Genomic DNA, 20,823 nt, shown 5'->3' with positions numbered 1-20,823 from the left:
ATCAGCAAGCATGGTTAGGTATTTTGTCCGAAGTTAAAGCTCAGTGTAAAGCAATAATGTTTTTTTTCTGTGCATATTCATGCGTTCATTTAGAGTTTTTTAGTCGTTCAAAACTATTATATTCTAAAACTAATCGTTTCTATTAAGCTATGCTTTTTTAAACACCATTCAACTATTGTTGAGAATTAGGCTTGGGGGCCTAACAGGTACACCTGAGACTAAAAGAGGTCTTAGTGCCCAAATAAAAAAGTAAATATATATTCTCTCTCTCTCTCTCTCTCTCTCTCTCTCTCTCTCACACACACACACACACACACACACACACACACACACACACACACACACAAATGATATTGACAAAAATAAGTTTACCGGTTTAATGTACGGCCGTTTAACCTTTCGTAAGTTACACACAATATAAGGCTCATGTAATCAGGGTAATTGTAGTCTATACAGAGTTAGCCGTGGCGAAAGTCATTCTGCGCCCTGCTTTAAAGATGATTCGCATTTAGGCACAAGTCTTTGGTACGGTTTCGTACAGTTTATCACTCTATTATATATTGGGCTTTTTTTTTTTAACTCTGATATAATTATATACGGTTAATTAAATGTCTAACTAAAAAGTGAAGCACGTTCTATTTACACATCGATTAGACAGCCCTAATTCAATCGAAACCGTTGTACGGGTATTATTATTATATTTATTAATATTATTGGCAGTAGGCTACCAGTTGTAGTAGTTTTTAGAAATATAAGTGTTTGCAGTGCCTTTAAAAGCTCAGAAAGTATCAGCCAGGTTCTGATTCTTGTGTTTCTCCTTCGGGGGCGCGAACCCCCTGCCCGACACGCCGTAACTCCGCTCACAGCGCAGGCTGCGAAACTCTCGAGAAGGAAACGGACGTGCCTTAAAGTTTGCTTAGCGCAAATAAAAATATTATAGTGTTTTGAATTCGTGGGTCACGATGAAGGCCCAGGACTGGCTCCTGCTCACCTGCTGTGTGTACGGCGTGTGCGTAATCGGAGGTAAGCTGTCAAGTCTCACCGTTGTATTGCGAGACCAAACGGAGCACCGCGTTATGTCTCGTGTACAGTAACACTGCTTTGTGTTTGTTTTCGATGTGGTTTAGTTAGCATTGAGGAAATGTCCCGTTACCTAGACTGTTCATGCATACAAATTTTAGTTTTCTAAACTACTGTTAGTTCCATCAGACCCCGTTTTCCATACCAAATTGGAATTATCTTGGCTTCACTAAATATGACATTGACTGAAGGTCATTTATGTGATACGACTCTACACTCTTTAAAGGATTCCCAAATTGTTTAAAATGTTTGTGTTGTTCTGCATGTAGATATGTAATGTATAATAAAACCTTGTTTTTTTATGGTTACCGACCGCCAGTCTGTGTGTTAGCATAAAAAAATTAGATGATTAGACCCAAAGTTTCTGAGAAGTCTACATAAAATAATATTTTTAATGAAATAAAAAAACCTAGATATTTGTGCTTCCTTTGACTCCACAGATTGCAAAACCCTGTTAGAATGTTTGGAATGGTATAAATACGCTCCCTTGTTTAGTTTACATTTTACATGACATTTTTCGCATTTGGCAGACGCTCTGGATAAGAGATTTACCGTTAAAATGTTACAGAGTGAGGTGAATGTAGCGTTAGGGGCTTTCCCAACGCTACTGTTGACTCTTATTTATATAGCTCAGATCATTTTCCCAGATGGAGTATGCATTCTGCATTAGTCCTCCATGGGAGAAACAGCACTGATACCCACTACACTATACCAACCACTAAAGAAGCTCAATAACCACCCAAATAGTTGCACTTTCAACCTTTTGATTTAATTGTGCCTAACTTTATTTTTTATATTCTCTGCTTTTTTTGCTGACTTTGAAACATGCCCAGAGGAAATTAGTTGATTAACGTAAATCCAGAATCAGCAACTATTTAAAAGAGGTGGTAATTTAGAGGTGTTTTAGAGAGGTTAATCGCAGCAATGATTTGTCAGCCACTGGGCCATGTATTTGAGGGGAAAACTACAGTATCAATGGCAATCCTCCAGAAGGTCTCATTCATTTTCAAATGCTGTTGTTCATCAGGAAAAAAAACCAAAACATTTTTCACTTTCTTCTGCTAATTTCTCCCCTGCTGCTTTCCCCTGCTCAATTTTCTTGTATTCCCGGTACATTTTTGTGCCTTCACAAGCTGAAAGGGCTCTTTGCCTACTCATGCCTCAAGACTGTAGCTGCAGGCTCCTCCTGTCATGTGCCAGGATGTAGTACCAGCCCCTCTTGGTGGTGTGCTAATGGAGACGACATGCAGGGTGAGGCTTGTCATTTGTTACTGCCAGCGCGGACCCTGGTGGGCCTGCAACTCGGACAGGGTTAATGGATGTGGTGGAAGCAAAGCCACCGCCTATGAAAGCTCCTAACCTCCGAAAGCAGGGGAACAGGAGGGATGCATGACAACATCAGACACATCAGCGTTTACGGAGACACAAATGAAGCGCCAACGGAGCCGCACGCACTGGAGAGCACGGAGCTTTAGAGGAGCCCACAGCTCTCCTTCCAATCAATGCTGCTGCAAGTTTCTATTTTATATTTTAGTATTGTGGAACTGTCTTTGCAAAAAAAAAAGTCTCATTCATATTCATATGTCATAATCATGGGAAACAAACACACGGACTGCAGCTCTACCACAGATCTATTTTCTGATCCAGGATTTTGTAATCACTGGTATTGAACAGTTAATGTAACTGACTGGGCATTACAGTCAACTCATGTGCATGGTAAAAAGAGTGCTGAAAAGTTCTAGCACCTGGACCACCTGGTCTTTGATATGAAAACCTACCTATGTTCTATCACATCAATTAAAAACCATTGAATACCAAGTCAAAAGAAATTCATTTCTGACACGATTGGGCATTTCTCTCCCAGGGGCCTCAGAAGCAGAGAATGACTTAATGAATAAGCTTTTCACCGCATACAACCCCAAAGTGCGGCCGGCCGAGAAGCCCCAGAGCAGAGTGGTCGTGAGGATCGGCATGATCCTGTCATCTTTCATTAGCCTGGTACGCTCCCACATGCATCCACGCAGGTGTCCTTATAGATTTTTATTTTTATTTTATTAATAAATTGCAAGTTTCGAAGAGACTTGGGGAAATGTATTTTTGTTGCACTAACTTAATTTGTCTCAGCTGTTGCTCTGTGTGTGTGTGCATGCGCGCGTGTGTGTGGGGGGGGTGTTACTTACTGCAAGTAATCCAGGTCACAGTATCCTCTATTTCCTGTGAGTGGATATTAATAGCCGGCCTTTATGCATACTCAAATATACATCCTGACAGGAAAACACCATGACTTTCAGTCTCTTTCTCTGGTGGTGTGCTGAACTCATATGCTAGAATCACTGATTATGTTTCTGGAAATGCATGTACTAAACACTCTACTAAATGTGGCCCTATGAAGCTGGTAGTAATCATATGTGTAGTCATAATAACCATATCTACTATTTTAATCATATTCTGTCAGTAAATTCAGGAGATAGCAGTGTTTGCGTGATGCAAAGCTATTTGTTTGTAATGTGGTCTTCCTTTGCCCGTCCTCCACCTGTGTGTCATGGGCTGAGGGCTTGGAACAGCTGTCTTTCTAGCATTCCTGCTGTGGCTTTAAATAGCCAGGCCTCCCTCCGTGCCTCCCCCGATTCAACATTCCCATCAGCCTTCCTCATCCACTAGCACCTGCTCACACAGCAGTTTGGGAACAGCATTCCCAGTCGTTCCTGTTCCTGTAGCGAGCCCTCTACCTGCTCATCACAGCCACACCCTGACCTCTCCAACATATGGATTCTAAATTACTGATCCACAAGTTCAAATATGTAATTTGATATCAGCAGATCTTCTACCATGAACGTTGTTATGATAAATATCATTAGATGAAAAGCCCGCAAACTCCCAAAGCTGGTATACACCGTGACAGAGTAAGTAAGAAGTAAGTGAGTAAGGATTACAACTGGACTTAATTATAGACAACAGTGCAGTTATAGCTGCTTTTTTACAGCAACAGTAGTGATTTTGTTAACAGATTATGCAGACTTGCATGAAGGGTACAGAGTCGGCTGTTAATTGGAATGCTTCCTTTTTCCACCACAGAACATGAAGAATGAAGAGATGAACACCTTTGTGATCATGAACATGGTGAGTGCTGGTGCTAGATGGGGGCTGTTCTCCGCCCCCAGCACATCCAGCTCCCTCAACATTTCCAATTTTGAAAGCCTCGCTTGTGAAATCTGTGAAACGCTGGCCTCTGCACATCTTACCAGGCCTGGATGTTAACATGTGCACATCCATTATGATCAAGCTATGAACACTGGAAACAATAAAGAACAAATTATGCAAAATGAAAAATTATGCAAATGCCCCAGATATTATTCATGGACAAATGCACAGAGAAATTGCATCCAGTATAATTAATGGTGTGGGGTGGAAGATTTGAAATGAATGTGATGAAATGAACTGGTTAGAGTTCTCATTTCCAGCCCATCTCCCTTTGTCTCCTGGTGGTTTTGTCTTCAGTGAGACTGGCTCTACAGTCCATGCCGCTCACTCAGATGGGATATTGCTATGACATCTGTGAGCCATAGCTACATCGCACCTCGGTGTGATGGGCCAGGTCTACAGTCAGGTTGGCATCCAAAAGTGTGTATTTTTGGGCCATATATTGCAGGAGTGGAAGGATCACCGGTTGACCTGGAACCCCAAAGAGCATGATGGGACTGACATACTTCGAATTCCCTCAAAAAAATTATGGCTCCCAGACATCGTTCTTATCAACAAGTGAGTGTATGTGTGAGTAGCTTCCACAAGGCAGACAAGCAGCCTTTTCTCTTCTCTCTCTCTCTCACTCTCTCTCTCTCTCTTTTCTCGCTACACACAGTGGTTTCCTGGCCTAGTGCTGTGTAGAGGCAGACAGACTTCCATTAACTCTGCAGTAAATTCGTTCATCCCAGAATTATAGCCAATTTAGCAGCAGGGTTTTCCAATAGCTGCCATACTGGGCCTCCTAGACCCCACTGACTCAGCGTCGCCCACAGGTCCCACAGCGATGAGGCAGCAGCGCGGCTCTCCTTAGTGTCCCTGATTAATGCTGCCTCCTGTCCTGCTGCGCTGTCTCCATCAAGCACCATTACCTGCAAAGAAAAGAACTACACCACTTCTGCTAGGTTGTAGATAAACATACGAACAGCTCTGCCACTGGTCCCCAGTGAAAGAATAGTTGTTGTTGTGCATTATCATGAAAAGAGGTTTAAGAATAGAGGGCAGATTTGACTTAATGATGTGTACAAACCTGTCGTACAGCAGGCTGGTCTCTGTGTTCAGTCTGTTTTAATGGAGTAATCGCACTGATAATATGAACACAGTGGCGGAGGACAGCTTTTCCCAGTCCCAGTCCCAAACGCACCAGGACGTGTGTCATCAGCTAAATATCAGACCCTTAGTGATCTGAGTAAGTGCATTAGAACAGGGATTCATTTATGCACAAGACAAGGCAGAAAGTCCCTGGAAAACATTTGTGTTGAAAAATGTTCTTTATAGGTCAGTTTATTCTCATTATTGGTACGAATAGTCTCAGTGTCACATACTGAGGTCTTCCTGATAGTGTAATTTGTTCCCAAGGTCACTTGTCCACCATGTCCTAGCAGGTACCTGCCAAGGGAAGGAGTTCTGGGTTACATCTGAAGAACTAACTAACTGAGCCATGGACTAAGCGGACTAACGGTGAACTAAATCATTGAACAGTGGCACAGTTTTCATTGCTTTAGCTCTGCACCCCATCAGTTTGAGTTGTAAATGAAGCGCTGGCTATGAAGGTAAAGTGCAGGAGGCTGGCATTCATTCCAAAGCATTTACATCTGTACTGGATGCACAGACTCCTTTTACAGATAGTGCCACCATTTTAATGGAGCATAAATAATAGTCAGCTTGGCTAGTCGTTTCGTTCTTGGCGTTGCATCGCATGGTATGCCAGGATCACTTTACCAACATGACAGAGTCTAATTCTAGAGTCTAGAATCTAATTCTAGAGTCAGTGTTTGCATGTGGGGTGTGTTACTCTCACAAGACAAAGACCAAAGAACTGTCAACTGTAAAGCAGGCCATCATGAAGCTGCAAGTGATAATAAATATGTCAAATTAAGCCAAAGTATTAACTGTCAAAAAATAAGCTTGTACGACGCAACAGTTCCACATTCAGCTTAGCAGTAGCAGACGAGCTATGGTAGTGGCAGACTGAGGATGAAACTGAACTGCTAAGGTTTAAGTCTTCCATCTGTTGCCCTTCCTGCTGTGCGCAGTCACTTCACACTCTAGAATAAACTCTGATAAACTCCACTCCACTTTAACCTTTACACGTTGTCTGCTCCTCTGTCAAGCCGCTAAGGTATATGACCAACAGCATGTATGGAATAATATGTGTGAAACAGATATACACTCAACCCATTACCCACGGATTCTCTCATCTTGACGTGACTGCTGACAGAGGCAGTGGGATGAATTCTGAAGTGACAGAATTCTACTGTGACTGAAGCATCTTAATTGATTGGGGCCTCGTTTGTCACATGCATTGTAGCGTTAAGACTATCTCAAATGCTACAGCGAGTGTTCAGTATGATACCCTACCATGTAATGATCTTTGCATTACGATTATTTCTTCTTTTTTTTTTTTTCTTTTTTTTTGCGACACCAGGAGCAGATCCAACCAAATGTCTTCCATCATCAAATGTCGTGGATGGTGCTTGACCTTGCATCAGCTGTGAAAGCAACTGGTTTTTCAGAGCAAACAGTCCTTTATTAACCATATGAGTAACCCAGCTGGAATCACACTGAGAATGCATAGACTGCATGAAAAGGACTAGTATTCCTACATGTTTCAACAAGAACACGTGTGAATGCCATCAAATTAATGCTGATATGCTGTACTTTAACTTCATAGTCATTGTACCATTTCAAATCCAGCCTGGTGAAGTTAGGAGCCAAAACAACAATGATTATGTCACTGCCAAGCTCCACGTGGCATTACATCAGTGTTTGTAGTTTTGAAATTTATATGGGAGCGCATCAAATTGACCTCGTTCTGTAGATAATGGGGATGCATAGATGCAGGGGGTTGCACCAACAGGTGTGGTATTACTTACCTTGAAATTGCTTGTCTGGGGATTTACAAATATGGCATCAAAGTGACAGCACGTTCCTGTAAGCCACTTTGGATGTGGTCTGCACATTCAGCAAGCTCATGAAAAAAAGGCAACAGAATTTTAATAGCACCTTCATGCAGAAAGCAGGGACTGGTTCTGGGCATGCCCACAAGAGGTATTGACCCATGATCAGTGGTCCAGTGCATAAGCTCAAGATGGAAAGTTCAGAATCCAATGTGAGTTTCTCAGCATGTTTTGTAATGAGGACATGGATAAATCATTCGTTGTTTTTTTTTATACTGATTTTCATTTAATTGATGGTTTTGTAAGAAAATACATTTATATGGTTGATACTGAAGTGCAAGGTAATGTAAATCAAATAACCTGTACAAGCTTGTTCAAGCAATTTTTTACTTTCGATATTTATGTCCAGTACATTAAAGACTGTAAGGGTGTTACTGATCAGAGAATATTTACATTAAGCCTTTGTGTGTGTGTGTGTGTGTGTGTGTGTGTGTGTGTGTGTGTGTGTGTGTGTGTGTGTGTGTGTGTGCAGTAACGATGGTGTGTTCGATGTGTCTCTGTATGTCCATGCCCAGGTGTACAGCAATGGGCGAGTGACATGGTCTCCCCCTGCTATCTACCGGAGCTCCTGTGGAGTTAAGGTATGACAGCCCTCACACAGACCATACAGTGTGCAGAGGTGATGACTATGAAGCTGAACGGCTTTACTTCAAAGCTACAGTAAATGTTACTATTTTTTTTACAGCAATGTACTGAGTTGATACATACATGCATTAGATTACCATAATGAATATACAAACCATGACTGCTGGTGGTTCATCACCAGCTGCAAACCAATTGTATGTCTTAAGAACAGAAATGAGAGAAAGGTTCAGTTAAAAAAACATGGAAACCCTATAATATTCTGGGTCTATGTTCAAAATAGCATACTATGTACTGTATACTGTATACTGCAGTTTATATTGTATACTGCTTACTGGTCCCTCTTGTAGTATGCAGTATAGTATCAATTATGCAAGCCATACTACGAGGTCACGCGAAAGTATGAAGGTTTCGCTCATCCGGGAAAGATTTTCAGCCACCATTGCATGTTGGAATGCAGTACACAATGAAGATAGCTCTAGTTGCACACTGGAATATTTGACCAAAGTAGTACGTGATCCAGGTATCTTTGGTGTACTGGAAATTTTTATTTTGGTCACATACTGCATACTGAAATATTTAGACGACAGCCTGGGAGAAAGTGTAGTGGGTAGAAGAGGCAGTGATGAGCTTGTGCCAAAAGAGAAGGCAGTGCACGTGATCCTCTTCTCAAAAACATGGTGGGGTTGTGTGGCTGCTAACAGCAGAATAAGGATCAGTTGAAGTGAGCAAAAGCATCTTAGCTGTTCAGATTCAACCAAATGCCCCATGTTTTTTTTAAGAATGAAGACCCTGAAAGCAGGAGTTGAAATGAACTGTGATATAGACCTGGCTGTGATATAGACCTGTCTGTGATGTTTGTGGGTCATAGACTTCAATCAGTCATCAACTACAAAAAATTGGCAACCAAAATGTTAGACATGACAGTTGTATTTTGAATAGTGCTAATTTACTCAACTGCCTTAAATGGGGACCCTTAAAAATCAGCCGTAACATTAAAAACACCGACAGGTTAAGTGGATGACGCTGATTGTCTCACTACAATAGCATCTGTCAAGGGTAGGATATATTAGGCAGCAAGTGACCAGTCAGTTCTTGAAACTGATGTGTTGGAAGCAGGAAAAATGCTCTATAAGAAGAGGACAAGTTGGCAGAGGCTGTGTGATGCTCTGGGAAAGTTCTGCTAGGAAATCTTGAGTCCTGGCATTCATGTGGATTTCATTTTGACACGTACCACCTACCTAAATATTGTTATAGACCAAGTGCAACCCTAAATGGCAATGTTATTCCTCAGTTGCAGTGGCCTTTTCGACAGGATAATGTACCCTGCCACACTGCAGAATTTGTTCAGGAATAGTTTGAGGAATGTGCCAAAATCTGGCCTCCAAATACCGCAGGTCTCAGTTCAGTGGAGAATCTGTAGGATGCACTGGAAAAATGAATTCAAATCATGGAGGCCCCACCTTACTACATACAGGGCTTAAAGGATTTGCTGCTAATGTCTTGGTCTTACATAGCACAGGACACCTTCATAGGTCTTGTGTAGTCCATGTCTTGATAGTTCAGAGCTATTTTGGTAGCACAATATTAGGTATGTGGTTTTAATATTATAGTTGATTGGTTTAAATGCAGGCTTTGAAACAAAGCTACATTCTGCACTTTAGCTCTATAATCACTATAATAATTCCAAATCCAATGTGCTGGATTACAGAGCCAAAATGCCAACCTCAAAAAAATTATCACTTAACCAATGTTCACAGACAGGACCATGCGTTCCAGTAAATGTTACTGTACACTATGGCACACGGGGCTTGGAAAGTGTACAATGCAAAAGTCTTTTTTTAACTACGCATGAAGTGTATTTGCGCAATTCATTTATATTATTTTTCATTTAGGTTCATTTGTATAAACAGCATTTGTTTGTTTGGTGAATGTTATTTAGAGTTAAATTTGTTGGTTGTGTGCCTCCTTTATCTGCACATTACAGCCTGTTTCCAGTGTTCTCTTTCTCACGTTCTCTGTCCTTTTCATTCTGTTCTGCTATACTCTGAACATTTCTCTTCAACTTTTTCTCACTGGAATGTTTTTAATGAACATTGACACATGAACGTGTGTGTGTGTGTGTGTGTGTGTGTGTGTGTGTGTATGAGAAAGAGAGAATAAAAACTATTAGAGGAGATATAAATAAAGCATAATCTGAGAGATTAAATCATTCATTTCAGAGGAGGGCATGTAGACAGATGTGATCACACATAAGCACATAAGCATATGCACACGCACGCACACACACACACACACACACACACACACACACACATTCAATAGGAAAATGCATACACTGGCCTCAGATGTGACCTCCAGTTCTTATATTTCCATACTCTTCCTTTTATTTTACAGGTGACATACTTTCCCTTTGATTGGCAGAACTGCACCATGATATTCCACTCTTCTACGTACGACTCCTCTGAAATAGATCTTCAGTATGCCCTCGATGAGAAAGGCGACGAGATCCGAGAGATCATCTATGACACAGTCTTCAGTGGTACGCACACACAGCCAGCTGGGATCAAAGCAGCAGAAAGGAGCTTCCGTGGGAAACGTTCAGCATAGCAATCATGTCTGCAGCCTTTGATGCCAGCCAGGCAGAAACTATTTACCAATGTCAACTTACATCAAGAGGCCAGAACAAGGCTAGATTATTCGAGTGGCCTCGGCCGTGCTTCAGACGCACAGACAGATCTGAAAACTAAAATGACTAGATCTGTGGATGCCTGACCTGCCATTTCAAGCGAAAATGAAAACAAATGGTTCTTTATAGTAAGACTACACTGAATGCAAAATACACATACACATAGTGTACCCTCCGCTTGACTGAGTTCCCATGCCCACAGAGAGCGGTGAGTGGTATATTCGTCACAAGGTGACCAAGAAGAATGTGAAGAAGGAAGACTTCTATGAGGACATCACCTTCTACCTGATCATCGAGAGAAAGTCCTTGTACTACATCATCAACATTATCCTGCCCTGCGTCTTACTCACCATCATCGCTATCTTTAACTTCTATCTACCACCCGAGGCTGGTGAGATGCCATTGCCGCGCCCCCTCCCCATTGCCACGCCCACTAGCACCATGCACCCACTAGACAGGCCTGGACTTCAGATACTTCAGCATAACTATTATCTTTTCATAACTGACTAATTTCATGTTTGATTCTTCCATGAAATGTACGCCGCTTCTTCTCGGCTTGTCCCTGTTCAGGAGAGAAGATGGGTCTTTCCATCAACGTTCTGCTCACCCTCACTGTCTTCCTTCTCCTGCTGGCTGACAAAGTTCCGGAGACTTCCCTAGGCGTGCCCATCATAGTGAACTACCTGATGTTCACTATGATCCTGGTGACGTTCTCTGTCATCCTCAGTGTGGTGGTGTTGAACCTGCACGAACGTTCACCCAACACCCATGACATGCCCCTGTGGGTACGCAAGGTCAGTCAGCAGCTCACGCTCACTACACAAATCTGCTCTTTAGTCTGTATGTTTTGTTCGTTTCATCCAGACTCTCCAGCTCCTCGTCACTGTTCTCAAGTACAGATGATCTTCAGTAGCTGAACATTATGTGAAAGTGAAGAGACACACGGCACTTGCAGCAAGCTTCGTGACATCAGTCACATTTTCAGAGTTGGAGACTTTACAGTAAAAGCCCCATATATTGGACAAACCCTATATTCAGCACTTTCTTTTACTCTAATTCAAACACATTTTCATGATGTTATGAAAGGAGTAACAGGAGCTCACAATCAAACAAAAAAGAGAAGAAAAAAAACAATATTAACAGAGAAAGTTTGGGCTTAGTGAGGAATCAGGCACCCAAGCCAATGGTGTGGGAGTACTGCAAACAGCTCGCTCTGTGCAGTCATTAACCTCCTATCAGTAGTGCTGGCCTCCACATTACTGAGAGCCCCTTAGATCAGGGGGAGGGGCTCCTCCATGCTGGACCTCCGTGATTCCTGTTCCAGTGTAGAGTGTAGAGAGTTAATTAGCCATTAATAATGGAACCAGGATCAGCATGAAAGGCAGGACGGTGGGAAGTAAGTAAGGAAGGACTGACAAACAAAACAAACAAACATACAAGCAGGGTAACAGCTCAGATGGAGCCCTGTGATCTTTTATGATTACAAAAGTATTAATAGTGTAGTAGCAGACACTAGTTCTTACTGACACTAGAAATACAGAGAAATAATGGGTTTTATGCCAAGCTTACCCACAAACCTGACCCATTCATCACTGTAAAATCCTTTGTGAATATGACACGGGTGTGTGTGTGTGTGTGTGTGTGTGTGTGTGTGTGTGTGTGTGTGTGCACATGTGTGAATCTTTGCATATGTTCGTGTGTGTGCATGTTTCTTTATATATGTTTGTGCATATGTGTGCATCTCTGCATGTTCATGTGTGAGTGTTTGCGTGCGTGAGTACACATTTGTTTGTGTGTGTGTGTGTACAGTACACATACGAACACATATGTTCATGCAGGGCACAGGCACTGAGCCTTTCACAGGGCATGCCTGGCTATGCTCTTTGTAGCATAAGAAGCTGGCAAATGTACCCTACTGCTTTTATGGTGAGTTACTGCCACCCAAGGTTATTCACGGAATAATGATGTAGAATGATCAAGATTCAAGATGTAGACTCTCAGGTAAGTTTTTATCAGAAGTTCTTTTGAGCAAGGCAATATTATCCTTACTGACTTAACAAACATATGTAATAATTGATTGTAATATTTAACTGTAACCTTGTAATATTTTGCATAAACAATGCATGACATCCAGAAATTCAAATCAAACAAACAATTAAGAAATGTCATTAAAATGCATGATTAGACAGGTCTACCTATGTAGACAGAAAAGTAATCTCCTTTGTAGTTAGAAATGTTACCTCCTGTGTGGACAGAAATATTATGAATGTACCATGTGGTCAGAATAATCATCTCTTATAATGTGGTCATAAACATCATCACCTGTGTGGTCATAAAGGTCATATCCTATGTGATCATAAACATCGTCTCCTGTGTGGTCATAAATGTCATCTCCTGTGTGGTCACAAAAGTCATCACCTGTGTGGTCATAAATGTCATCTACTGTGGTCATAAACATCATCTCCTGTGTGGTCATAAAGGTTATCTCCTATGTGGTCATGAATGTCATCACCTGTGTGGTCATAAACGTCATGTCCTGTGTAGTCATAAAGGTTATCTCCTATGTGGTTATAAACATCATCTCCTGTGGTCAGAAACATCATCTCCTGTGTGGTCATAAACGTCATCTCCTGTGTGGTCATAAATGTCATCTCCTGTGTGAAGCATGATGCTTGTAAAAGACTGCACAGGAAAGATGCTAATGTAATCTGCCATTTGCAGGCAGAACGTCTGTTGACTGTGATAACTGTTACAAGCACTGGAACTTGTTTAATCTCATAGTCAAAAAAGTTTTTACACTTTGAGGTAAACCTTGATGGTTCTGTTAATCATTGTCAATTACAGATGTTGTTTTCAGCTGGATCGCATGCTTGGTTCACAAAATGTCCTGCTTACTGATATATAATAGTTCCTTCAGGAATTATGTTTAACTGCTAGTCTTAGTAGTCATGAGAGAATTTAACTCTGCTACTCTGCAGTACTCTATGCACACTGAGATCTGATATTCCTTCAATGTCAAAGAGCTTTCCTATAGCAGAGGCACTTGACAGGCCACCTGTGCTTTCTGCAGATCTTCCTCCACCAGCTGCCCCCATACCTGGGCATGCAAAGGCCCAAGGTGGAGGTGCTGCCCTCCTTGGAGCGTCCTCCCAAGAAGGAGAACCTCAACGCCACTAGCCGAGGAGCAGACGAGTACTTTATCCGCAAGCCCAACACCAGTGTGCTCTTCCCCAAGCCCAACAGGTGAGCCCCCTGCTCAGGTGACACACACACACAAACCCAACAGGTGAGTCCCCGCTCAGGTAACACACACACACAAGTCCAACAGGTGAGCCCCCGTTTAGCTGACACACACACACAAGCCCAACAGGTGAGCCCCTGCTCAGGTGACACACACACACACAAGCCCAACAGGTGAGTCCCCGCTCAGGTGACACACACACACACAAGCCCAACAGGTGAGCCCCTGCTCAGGTGACACACACACACACAAGCCCAACAGGTGAGCCCCCGTTTAGCTGACACACACACACAAGCCCAACAGGTGAGCCCCCGTTTAGCTGACACACACACATACAAACCCAACAGGTGAGCCCCCGTTTAGCTGACACACACACACAAGCCCAACAGGTGAGCCCCCGCTCATGTGACACACACACACAAGCCCAACAGGTGAGCCCCAGCACAGGTGACACACATGCAAGTGAGACACTCAGGAAGGATCTTATTAGAATAATCAATGTACAAAACACACAACTAAATTTGGTAAATTCTGCCAAACCTATTTTAGAATACTGAGCAGAAGCTGCATGAAAAGGCAGAATTAATAACTGTGTTAGTGTGGAACAGAAATCATGGGATTTGGGGGGTTTACTGTTATGTTGCTCGACAGTATGCACAGTGTGTGACGTATAACACTGAAATGTATGAGGTATGATAGTAAAGTGTGTGGTGTATGACAGTGAAGTGTGTGGTGTATGACAGTGAAGTGTGTAATGTATGACAGTGAAGTGTGTGGTGTATGACAATGAAGTGTGTGATGTATGACAGTGAAGTGTGTGGTGTATGACAGTGAAGTGTGTGATGAATGACAGTGAAGTGTGTGGTGTATGACAGTGAAGTGTGTGATGAATGACAGTGAAGTGTGTGATGAATGACAGTGAAGTGTGTGATGTATGACAGTGAAGTGTGTGGTGTATGACAGTGAAGTGTGTGATGTATGACAGTGAAGTGTGTGGTGTATGACAGTGAAGTGTGTGATGTATGACAGTGAAGTGTGTGGTGTATGACAGTGAAGTGTGTGGTGTATGACAGTGAAGTGTGTGATGTATGACAGTGAAGTGTGTGGTGTATGACAGTGAAGTGTATGATATCTGCTTGTACAAAACCCTCCTGGGCATGTGGGGAAGTCTCTGTGGCTAAACTTCTGCTGATGAGATTAATCCTTAGTAGTTTCTTATATGCTCCAAATCACCTCATCCAGGGATCTGCTCTCTCAGTGACCTAGAGAGCAGGGTGTGTGTGTGTATAATAAAAGATTTGCTAGAATAATAATGACCAGCACAGATCTGCTGAGACTCATTAGCCCTGTCGTGTTTAGAGATGAAAGAGAGGAAGAAAGGAGGCGGAGAGACGGAGGAGCGGGAGATGGAAATGGAATCAGAGGCTTTCGATGAGGCAGCAGTATCTTGCACCTCTTTAGTTGCTTTTACGCCGTGTCTTGGCACACGCAGAGGCATGTCTTAGTAGAATTAATCCTTCCTGATTAGTCATCCGCACTTGCCTGATCCACGGTGCAGGGAGGGGGGGCCGGGTCGGAAGAGGTATGGGGCTCCAGAAAACGGCAGCAGCTGTGAAAGCAAGTGTCAAGGTGTGTGAGAGCCGGCCACAGCAAGCGCAGTATGCTGCCTTGATCCTGTACGAGACACAGCGTGGGATTCTCTCCATCGGGTCCCGTGCAGGGAAACAGGGAGGGCTCTTCTGCAGTGCAGGACAGTGGACGCCCCTCTCTCTCTCTCTCTCTCTCTCTCTCTCTCTCTCTCTCTCTCTCTCTCACTCTCTCTCCCTCTCTCTCTCTCTCTCTCCCGCATTTTCTCCAGTTTCACCTTTTTTTTTTCCCTGGCAGATCTCTTATCTTAGATTGACAGGATGGTCATTAACAGATAAATGCTACAGATCTAATATGAGGAAACACAAGTGCATGAGAGGCTCTTAGCTTTCTGTGCTTAGGCAACTATGGCTGAAGGGTATGGAAATGTATGTTAATCAGGCCAAGCAAAACTTTACCTACAAATATAGTGGGGGGGGGGGGGTATTAAGAAGATTACAATGAAAATGTGATTGTTAGACTCTGAATATATGAATATATCTTTTAGGATGTCTGTGGTATAGTGTATATCAGTGGGCTTCCCTCGGTATGGGGAGTGCTGCTCAGGACACTGGTGCACTCTGGGAGCCCACAGCAGCTGCAGCCTGCCCAGAACACTCAACCAGCAGGGACAGAGGAGTGTGTGCACTGAGAAGATCTGCACTGCCCTCCAGTGGTGGGATGGGGTTGTGGGGTGTTTTGCCACAGAGCAGATTAACTAATTCACTGGCGCTATAAAAATTCAGGAGGGGAGAGAGAGCAGGGTGTATTGAACGAGAGATCTACATTCCTCAAGGGTCATGTTGACATGGAATTTGGGGGAAGGTGCCCTTCTCTCTGATTTGGGATTATGTCAGAGCCCACACATCCAACCCCACCCCAAACACACACACACACACACAAACAAACACACACACACCTACACAACAGCTTGGCTGGACTGTGTTAAAGCTTTAAATGTTAGAAGTCTATTTGTGAAAAGCAAATGGGTGCAAGTAGTACTCACATACTAGTGTGTGGAGTGGTGTGATGTGGCTAGTGGTTTTCTAGCTGCTGTAATCCAAGCAGTTCACTTAAATTACACAAACAGAACAAGAGGATCTGTTAATGTAATAATGTTCATTGTGTTAGATGGTTGCCCTGTGGTCACTGTCGTACACGTTAAAGTGTACGGAGAAAGCTGCTTTTTCAAAACTATGGATACTCCCGCTCCTGTTCGGTCTTGGTGCTAGTGGACCGTGCTGGACAATCACCCTGCTTGTTTCTGTCACTGCTGCCGTGTTGCAGGTACCAGCCAGACGGCCTCTGTACGGACCTGCGGAAATTTATCGATGGCCCCAGTCTGCACCTGACTCTGCCTCCAGACCTGAAGTCTGCCGTGGAGGCAGTCTGCTACATCGCCGGGCAGATGCAGGCGGAGAAGGATTACCATGCTGTGAGAACCTCCTTCATTCATGCCCTTTCTGCCATTCTTATAGCATCTGTTCGACTTCACCCTGTAGCAGATAAACTGGCAGTTATGCACAACCTGGCCAAACCTTGTGAAATGGAGTCGGGACTGGGTGGTCTGAGTGTGTTTGAAGGCCTAAAACCTCGTCCTGGCTACACCCACTGGCTTGCTGTTCTTCGTCTCTGGATATTCAGTGTAAAGCAGCAGCATTAACAGTTGTTGGCACTGACCTTCATATCTGTCAGTGCACTCACACAGTTCATAGAGTTCAGGTGTGCTGCTGGTTTCATGCCAAAATGGTCAATAATAATGAAAATATGATCGCATTAACCTTGCTCGGCGAGGAAATGCAATGGATGATACCAATACGCACATACATCAGATTCAAGAGTTTGACGCTAAGAAGCAACATGCATCCAAACAGAAGTGTCCGCAAATCAAAATCCAAACAGAAGTGTCTGCAAATCGACAGTAACATTTCTAGCATTATATCACCATCATCACCATCATCATCATCACCATGTCCGTCCTGAAACAGGACATGACAGAACAGAAGTGCAGATCCCTCTGTGGGTCTTCTTAACCATTCTTCAGTCTGTCATTTACATTTATAAAGACCTTTTTTCCTTTCTGTGTACATAATATCCTGTGGGTGCGTGCGTGCGTGCATGCGTGTGTGTGCGTGTGTATGCCTACAGATGGTGGACGACTGGCAGTTTGTTGCCATGGTGGTCGATCGCCTCTTCTTCTGGATCTTCGTCGTCTTCACCACCATTGGTACACTCGCCATTTTTGCTGATGCCAGCTTCAATGCCACACCCACTGACCCCTTCATGGAACCCTGACCTTGGAACTCATCACCCTGACCTTTGACTTTTGAGATCCAGAACACACCTAGGCAGTGGGCAAAGCACACTGCTGAACACAGAATTTCATATGTTTACGTCCATGCTCATGTGTCGCTATAGATAAAGAGTGCAATATTTATTCTGTCACTCAGTGAGAAGTGTTCTGTTAAAGATAATAGCTGTAATAGTTTTTTGATAAAAGTGTGAATTTGATGTGTTAATTAAAGATACTGTGTATGAAAAGGAATACAGTGTGTGGCCTCTGGAATATCTACTGGACTGAACATATACTGAACTTATACTTATATACATTCAACCTTGGCTGCATTTGTAGATAGGTTATTCTCATATACCAGCCTAATCCTCCCACTACATGAACCAGCGAAGGAATTCTCATTAAACACACACGCAGACACATACACATACATAGGCACACACATACACAAACCCACACACACACACAGTCATACACATAGGCACAAAACCACAAACACACGCACAGACAGATAGAGTTTGAGAAGCACCTGTCAGCCAAGTTAGTTTTTTAAATTCAGATCAGAGAGCATGAGAATTAAAGAAGTGTTTACAGTCTGTGATCCCAGTGCCTACATGAACGCTGTGACCTCCTGCTCTGTGAGGATCACCACACCAGCCTGTTACTGAACTGACCTCCACGACTTACTGTCTTAAGACGCCATCAGCCATAGAGCAATAGTACATCCATCCCAGCACGGCTAATGACGAATGAACAAGTTAGCATGATGATATGGCAGCTGGACACACTAACATTATATACATTGGTTTACAACTATTTGGTTGAACTACCCCTTTAATTAAAAAAAGAGTTACAATGGGTTATAGTCCCTAAACTATTTATAAAGTGCTTGATATTCCTTGAAATTCTTAATCAGAATTTTCTAAAATAAACATGTCATTAAAACTGGTATAAGTGTACCTTTGCACATGTGTCAATATGGCTAATGCTTCGTCACAATTCTAGAGGTATAAGGTTGAGAATAACAAACCCTTTCAAGCTCTTAAACAGGTCAGTCAGGCTCAGAGTCCTACACCGCGTGTTGTAGTGTGTGGACTGGGTGGTGTGCTCAGGTCTGGCAGAACATGTATGCCGATGTACTTGTGCCATACACAGACAAAACCAATGTGACTGCATGCATGAAATGATCCATTTGTGTATGAGACACGTTTCCTGATTTTGTTAAAAAAGGAAGATGCCACAGATGTTTAAATCAGCCCACACTTCAGGAACACATTCCACTATTCCATTACAAACAGGAAGCAGTCCCGCAGTGTGATTCCTTTCCTTATAAGTAGTCCCCATTGTGACATGCAATTTTATTAACTATTTTTGTATCTTGTTTAAACCTTTATGCAATGTAAAATCTAAATATTTCTTTTAGTTTTGAGCAGTTAGTTCTGTAATGTGTAGTGGCAGATCATTTGTTTAATCATTTGAGTTTCTAGGTGGTGCTTGCTTGGACAAACTGGTATGCTTTGGTACTGGTCCTCTGTTCTGGGAAAGGGGACTGTGTTTTTAATAGAAACCACCCACTGTAATCAGATAATCTGATAACTGCTACACTGCAGAATGTACAGTCGTTTTCTTCCTTTTCCCAAAGCAGGCACGAGCAATCAGACTGGCCCGCCCCGTACCACAAACGCCATACCGGCTGGGCAGGCTTGCCGCCTACAGAACGACGGGGATTGGAAGAGTCAAGTACATGAAATGTTTCTGTCCCCTTAAACATGGCGTGAAAACTCATAAGATCTCCAGTTATCTTTAGGCGATATTTACATTTACGTCTATATTAACCCGCATGATGAGGGCTGTGCTCCCTGGGAGTCAGACCCATGACCCTCCTGCGCTTGTTCTACCTACTTTACCAGGTGAGCTCTAGGACCACAGGACACAGTGCAGCCATTCTTGCAATATCTCCAAATGTTATGTTCAGGCTGCTTACGCATTTTTAGTTATGGTCTCCATTCAGTACAACCATGTTGTACATTCTGTATGAAAGGGGAGTTCATGTTCCTGATGGTGTACCATGCTGTAATGTTTATAATATTAGCCAAATAGTTCTTATCAGACCCATATAGCTGCCATGTTAGATTGCCCTGTTAAGCTCCATTTTGCTCTAATATAGAGCAATGCCAAAAATGTAAACGTAAAATGTAACACGTATATCTGGTAGATTCTAGGTTTGTGCTAACTTGCAGAGCATGTTTAGCCACTTCAAGCTGTCTCTGCTTTCCATCTGAACCATTTAACTGAACCCTTCTTGGCTCACTGCTGAATCCAGTGGGAGGTGTGGACATCTTTGCTGGGTGCATGCGTTAGGCAGCTCTTCTCCACACTGTCTCCCCCACACCGTATCTACCCAGCCCTCCAGCGCCGCTCAACGCTGCCTCTCTCACTCCTCTCTCTTCCTACACGACTCCGCCTTGCGCTTTCATGTCCAGCTCTGACTAGACACACACAGCTGCCTCAGTGTGTGGAACTCAGGAGGAGAAGGTCTGTTCGGAGCCTCCAGTGTGTCGCTGCAGTGCGGAGGCTGAGTGGCGGTACCCGTGGCGGGACTGTGTTCACACGGACTGGCCGCCTCCCATGGAGTGTGGGCATAGCGCACAGGTCATGGAGACCGTGGGCAGAGATGGTAGATGGCATTCTTAATACCATTTTCCATCTTTTATCGAAGGGGTGAAAATATTTAAATAATCATTCAATAATCAATAATCAGTGACGCGAAGCATTACATTCCTCACCTGCTAAAGGCTTTTGAGTTCCAGTTACAAGGAATGGTTTCCAGAGGGTGTTTGTCTCCATGTCTGTGTGTGTCTAATGCTTTCTACTGGTGTGACTGGGTATCTCCAGTGAATGCCTGCCATACCACTGGAGGACACAAAGAACAAGCTGACCACAACAGAGAGGGGTGGAGGGAGCTCAGTTAGACAGGCAGAGCGTGACACAGAGAGACGGAATGTAGGCAGGAGAATGAAAGAGAATGTGGCATGTTGAAAGGTTGCGTCTGAAAGACGTGTCAGGCGCCTACACCCCGTGTTTTGTATCTGTTTGTGTCTGTGTGTGTGTG

At 43.2% G+C, this 20,823-nt stretch overlaps 1 protein-coding gene across 2 annotated transcripts; it reads left to right on the top strand.

Moving 5' to 3' along the window:
* The first annotated feature begins 810 nt into the window (after window positions 1-810).
* On the top strand, window positions 811-17,963 carry chrnb1 (cholinergic receptor, nicotinic, beta 1 (muscle)). 2 transcript variants are annotated; one of them, XM_027028923.3, is made up of 11 exons: window positions 811-1,023; window positions 2,945-3,078; window positions 4,156-4,200; window positions 4,730-4,839; window positions 7,753-7,861; window positions 10,260-10,404; window positions 10,754-10,942; window positions 11,122-11,345; window positions 13,622-13,794; window positions 16,706-16,853; window positions 17,567-17,963. In XM_027028923.3, exons 1-11 carry the CDS (start codon window positions 963-965, stop codon window positions 17,711-17,713), a joined length of 1,485 nt encoding a protein of 494 aa, XP_026884724.2. In that variant the 5' UTR covers window positions 811-962; the 3' UTR covers window positions 17,714-17,963. The 2 variants fall into 2 exon arrangements, with proteins under 2 accessions (XP_026884724.2, XP_081550798.1); XM_081694672.1 differs by lacking the exon at window positions 811-1,023 and adding an exon at window positions 2,424-2,590.
* Window positions 17,964-20,823: the final 2,860 nt, after the last annotated feature.

Source organism: Electrophorus electricus, chromosome 13 (genome assembly GCF_041902795.1).
Source record: "Electrophorus electricus isolate QZ-2024a chromosome 13, ASM4190279v1, whole genome shotgun sequence".
Lineage (NCBI taxonomy): Eukaryota > Metazoa > Chordata > Actinopteri > Gymnotiformes > Gymnotidae > Electrophorus > Electrophorus electricus.
This window is presented reverse-complemented; position numbering and strand designations above follow the sequence as displayed.

Bases quoted from the DNA above. Each gene is read 5' to 3' on its own strand.
- chrnb1 (XM_081694672.1), top strand. From the start codon at position 2,470: ATGACAACATCAGACACATCAGCGTTTACGGAGACACAAATGAAGCGC. The intron at 3,079-4,155 runs GTACGCTCCCAC...TTTCCACCACAG, and splicing joins TGTCATCTTTCATTAGCCTG to AACATGAAGAATGAAGAGAT. The intron at 13,795-16,705 runs GTGAGCCCCCTG...GCCGTGTTGCAG, and splicing joins CTCTTCCCCAAGCCCAACAG to GTACCAGCCAGACGGCCTCT.